Here is a 5,652-nt window from a genome sequence, read left to right as displayed (position 1 = left end):
ATGGATCAGAAACATAGTTTCGTTCTAGATATGTATATAATCAAACCATCCAATCAAAAAAATTATAAAGTGATGGTATAACCATTTATTGTTTGGAATCTAGCTGTTCCGATTCTTCCCATCGTAAGCGAAATAAGCGAAAATTTACATATATTCTTTGTACGATAACGCATGTGACTATTTCCAATTCTCTTTCGGAACAGCGGGATCTGAACCCACGACCTCCATCACCCCAAGATGGCGCGCTACCAAGCTGCGCCATGCTCCGTTATAACTATCAACCAACATAAAATTGATTCAAATGTTAATGCCCGAACTTAGATCTTATTTGGACTTATATTATATTCACAGATCACTCCCTCTGCTAGACACGTTCCATAACATTGACGATCTGGTGTAAATAAGCTAGTATGGTCCCTACGAAGCCGCCATGGTGAAATTGGTAGACACGCTGCTCTTAGGAAGCAGTGCGAGAGCATCTCGGTTCAAATCCGAGTGGCGGTATTTTTCCAGGAAGATCTCATCAATCACTTCTTCCTATGTAACAATATATGTTCAATCTATTTTCATTGTGATGGATCAATCCTATCTTTCCATCATAGATCTCATTCGGGAATAAAACGAATAAATGAGTTTATTATGATATTCATAACTTTAGAACATATATTGGCTCACATCTCTTTTTCTCTCATTTTGGTTGTCACTCTCATTTATTGGGGAACCTTAGTTTATCGAATTGAAGGACTAAGTAGTTCGGGAGGAAAGGGCATGATAGTTACTTTTCTTTGTACAACGGGATTATTAATTAATCGTTGGCTTTATTCAGGACATTTACCGTTGAGTAATTTGTATGAATCATTCATGTTCCTTTCCTGGAGTTCATCCGTGTTCCATATACTTCTAGAAGTACGGAGTCGAGATGATCGGTGGTTAGGTGCAATCACCGCGCCAAGTGCTATGTTAACTCATGGGTTTGCTACTTTAGGTCTTCCGGAGGAAATGCAACGATCCGGAATGTTAGTACCCGCGCTACAATCTCATTGGAACCTTTTCGTTTCACAATCGCATGAGGAAACTAATTTGGCATAGATTTGACGCCTTTCAAGCTTAACTACCCATCAATATTTGCTCAAAACTATTCCTTGAGTGGAGAGTTTTTGCTTTTGCTCGGCTTTTTGGGTGCTTAAGGAAACCACCTGGGCATGCAAGCCTCACACATTGTGGAAGACTTTTGACTTTATGTCTCTTCAATTTGGTTGAATTGTATTCTATTGATATTATTAATAATGTATTAATGATGTTAATAATAATATTGTGAATAATATTAATGTAAATATTTTTTCTATTAATATTGTTAACATCTAAAACATTACGCCCACGGGGCTTTGGATTGACGGTGAATGGGTGCGTTGTTAAGGCACTCCTTGTGATATGTCACCGGTTCAAATCCCCCGTGGGTACTTAGGTTAGTCTTAGCTAAGAAAAAAAAAAACATCTAAAACATTACCATCATCCTTATTAATGACTAGAATTGAAATATTACTAATGTTATTTATCAATATTAAGGTTAATAATATTTATATTAATAATGTTAATGTTCAAGTTAATAATTTCAATGTTAATAATAGTAGTCTTCCTTATGTTAACATCACTACTTAAATGTTATTTGTAATATTAATGTTATTCTACAAAAAAATATTATTATTGTTAACATTGATAATAATAGTAGTGATGCATTAATAATGTAATTAAAATTATTATTATTATTATTATTCACATGAGTGTTGTTAATATTAATTAGTAATTTTTAAAGTGTCAATGTATTTGTAATATTTGTTTTTCATTAAAAATCAGTATTAATGTATTGGTAGAAAAAAAATCTATTTACTAAAAATATACAAAATGTAAAACCCAATTTCTGAAATATTCCCAAGTGTAAATTTTTAACGTAAAATATAGTTTTAAGATTTATTTATTTAATAGTAATACAATTTGCTTAAAATTTAATGTAAAACTTACATTAAATTTTAAATTATATTTTTAACTCTAAAAGAGGAGGTAAATATTTGGGATTTCTTTATATTTGTTTGGCATATATGTTAATAAATACAATGTGCCCATAACTACCTACAAGGTAGAATGGTCTAGATTGCATAAGTTGTTCCCTCAGTAGAGATTCTTATTCATATGGATGGCCTATATAAATTTTGTGTTATATTTCAGAAATTGGGGGAGTATCCGTCCTCCTGTTTATATTTAATTGCAATAAACTCTTATTCATGTGGATGGTCTATATAAATTTTGTGTTATATTTCAGAAATTGGGGGTATCCATCCACCTGTTTATAATTCGGCTCTCGATTAAAACAAAAAAAAAAATAGGCAACATTTGAGTTGTTATTCTATTGAAATTCATATCTCTTTTTTCATTTCAAATTCAAATACAAAATCTAACACTTAGAAAGTCAAATAATATAGTAATGTTTATATGTATTTTTATGTGGTTAAAAATAGTATGTTACTATTTATTTATTTTAAAAGGAATTCATACAACTTTTTAGCATTTCAAATACAGAACTGAAATTTCGATTTTTTTTATTATTTCAAATTCAAATACAAAATTTAAAAAAAAAAAATGGAAATTTAATTTTGCCATTCAAATACAAAATCCAAAATCCAAAAGTCATTAAAAATCAATTTAAGAAAATATTTTGAAATCAAATTTAAAACGATTTATCTCGTCCGCCCGAAGCAAAACCTAAATTGAAATCATGTCCGCCAGACACAAAATCTAAATTTAAAGTAGTGTCACCAGAGGAAAAAACTAAATTTAATCAGTCATTCATTTAGTCTTTATAATGCAGTGAGTGTATTTTTTTCACCTCAGCCATATATTTGTTTTGTTTGGAAGAGAGGCATGATGATGCCGTGGTCGATGTATTGAGCGGAGATATTAGGGTATGTTGTGTCAAAGAGTAAACGATCGCAACACAGAAATTTCACATTACCAAAAAGGACACCAGTACGGATTAAATGATAAGAGTGTTTCTTTATATCCCGTCTTTAATTCAAAGTCAAATACTTTTCTTTTGTTTGCATCACAATTAAAAGACAAATACTTTTATTTTGTTTGCATCAGATGAGATGCATCGTGCAGCGCTCCATCAATTCAACCGATAAGCTATTAGGCAGTGTCGTGTCCATTAAACAGAAACAGAAAGGTGTAAATGATTATAACATAAAACTCTCAAACACCCATATTGATGTAAAATTTTCCTTTATTGCATATAGAGGAGTCACGAGTGTACACGTACGTGAGGGAAAGAGAGGTTTTATTGATTTGTTTGTTTGGTCGCATAACAGCCGACGAATGACTGGTGACTCCTGGCATGAATGAATGATTGAATTAGATGAGTGGGCATCAACCCAAGAATTTCCTTTGGAGAAGTTGCACGAGGGAGGCATCGATCTTGAAAGCTTTGGCCAGAAGGGAGGCATCAACCGGGGGAGAGGCTCCAAACAAGGATTGGGCGACCTGCTGGGTTCCTGGAAGCTGGCTGCTCAGTGCAGCGATGGCCACTGCGTTGCCATAGCCCACGTTCTGTTGGAAGTGCACCAGACCTTTGGGGAACACGAACACGTCTCCCTTCTCAAGCGTTTTGCTGAACAATTTATTGGCAGTGGTGATAAAGCCGACTGAGAGAGTACCCTCGATGACCACCAAGATTTCTGTGGCCCGCGGATGAGTGTGAGGGGGATTAAGGCCGAGAGGAGCAGCGAAATCAATCCGAGCCATGGAGATTCCCAAGGTGTTTAAGCCTGGTATCTGCATTACATTGGCTGCAGTGACGTTGGATCCCATCATGTTACTTGTATCCCCTGCAACATTTAAGCCCCTGAACATGAAGTCATTTGCGGTAACCATGCTTGCATCCTTACACGGGAACCCGTTCACATTAACTGCAATTACAGTCAAATAAACATATATATATGATCAGATTATATTATTATTCACATCGCATGAAACGAATCGAAAACCTAATAAACATATATATGATCAGATTATATTATTATTCACATCGCATGAAACGAAACGAAACCCTGATAAGCAAACACATGATCACGGCCTCAAACTCAAAGTCTTACATACCTCCACTCTTCGTGTCAGCCACACAAACGTCTTGTAAAGGATCTGCATCACCTGCACGCACAATATTAACAATATTATGCGCCACTAGTACTACAAGCGCTAGCGCTAGAAAGGATTTCATGACTGGACTGCAGGCAACTGACTGACTACTATTCTTCGATTCGATTCGAGTAGATGCTCCCTCTGATCTGATCTGATCCTTAGATGATAGATTGAGTTTGGTGAAATATGAAGAGCATTCTTCCTTTTTATAACAGCAACGCCGCCAACGCCAAGTTCTTGAGTTAAATTTGCTTGCTTGATGGACTCCTTCTTTGTACTTGGACGCGGTTGCGTGTTTCCAAATTAAAATTGAGAAAGACGCAGTCATAGTCATTGGCTACGTCCGCCACATATGACCCTGTCCTTATTGGATCTGGCTGCGTCTCAACCAAGGGAAGAAGGGATATGTTTTAGATTTAAGTATCTCAACGAAGCTGTCAACAATTTCGGGTTTCTTCATGCAGACTTGGTCAGTCTGTCTACTCGTAGCAGAAACATTCTGTTTTTCTTTTATTGGTTAAACAGAATAGTATTGCACAACACACCTCCTTTTCCATTTGGAAATATTTTTTTAAATATATAAACTTTGAACTAAGTCGTCCACAATTAAATATATATATAGACAGTCATCGATGTGATGTTTAACATTATTTTGTATTTATCACGCGCATTTACTGTACCAAACCATATTCGTTTTCCCATCTCCAAACATATCGCTATGCTCTTCATCAAGATTATTTCCATTGTGTGTGTTAACCCTCGGGGAAAGCAGCTAAGTCAAACATTGTTCAATAACATGAAACAGCCACTCTTTACGCAAATTACCCTAATCCTTACTTTAAAAAACAAGGACAACCTCTTAATTTAGTAACCGGAGAACCCTAACCATTTTTCATCCACTTCATTTCGTAGTAGTTTTCTGGTACTGTGGTTTCTTTCTATGGATATCAATGGTGGATTGATAAGTTGCTATCTTTTAAATTATTTTAGTGTTGAAAGATAATTTGCAAATTTATGTTTCTTATCAAAATATCAATTTCTTTCTTCTTTTTTTTAATTAAATTTTTCATTTCTTTTAAGTTAAATGATAAAAAAAAATTAAAAATGTACTCATAAATTTAATTTAAAACAATATCTCATAAAATATATATTGTTTTATTTTTAATAACTTCCAACATAACTAAAAAAAATTATTGCTTCTTGATGAGCATCGTGTTAACTGTCCCCAAAGAAGCTAAGTCAAACTTCGTTCAATATTAAGATTAAAAATAACCTAAGATGAAGACTACCCTAATCCTTACTCCAAAAAAAAACTCCATTTCCTACTTGTTAAAAACTAATTTGCAAAATTATATTTCCTATTAACATTTCAAATGCTTTTTACCAATTTTTAGTCAAATTTATTTTATTTTTTTATTAATTTATAAAACTTAAATTAATAGTTTTCTAATCAAATATGTG

The 5,652-nt window shown here is 33.8% G+C and overlaps 1 protein-coding gene across 1 annotated transcript; it reads right to left on the bottom strand.

Moving 5' to 3' along the window:
* Window positions 1–3,043: 3,043 nt before the first annotated feature.
* On the bottom strand, window positions 3,044–4,375 carry LOC149257270 (germin-like protein 1-3). The gene is made up of 2 exons (XM_089369508.1): window positions 4,150–4,375; window positions 3,044–3,959 (listed from the first exon to the last, which is right to left on the bottom strand). The coding sequence occupies exons 1-2, from the start codon at window positions 4,268–4,270 to the stop codon at window positions 3,421–3,423; spliced, it is 660 nt and encodes a 219-aa protein (XP_089225634.1). The 5' UTR covers window positions 4,271–4,375; the 3' UTR covers window positions 3,044–3,420.
* Between the last annotated feature and the right edge of the window lie 1,277 nt (window positions 4,376–5,652).

Source organism: Pinus tabuliformis, chromosome 6 (assembly GCF_031772625.1).
Source record: "Pinus tabuliformis cultivar Carrire ecotype Pingquan chromosome 6, CPIR1, whole genome shotgun sequence".
Taxonomy (NCBI): Eukaryota; Viridiplantae; Streptophyta; class Pinopsida; order Pinales; family Pinaceae; genus Pinus; species Pinus tabuliformis.
Note: the sequence above shows the minus strand (reverse complement) of the source record. Positions and strands in the feature narration are given on the sequence as shown.

Excerpts from the sequence above, each read along its gene's own strand:
- LOC149257270 (XM_089369508.1), bottom strand. The coding sequence starts at position 4,270 with ATGAAATCCTTTCTAGCGCTAGCGCTTGTAGTACTAGTGGCGCATAAT. Across the intron at positions 3,960-4,149 it reads GGCTGACACGAAGAGTGGAG|TTAATGTGAACGGGTTCCCG; the intron begins GTATGTAAGACT and ends CTGTAATTGCAG.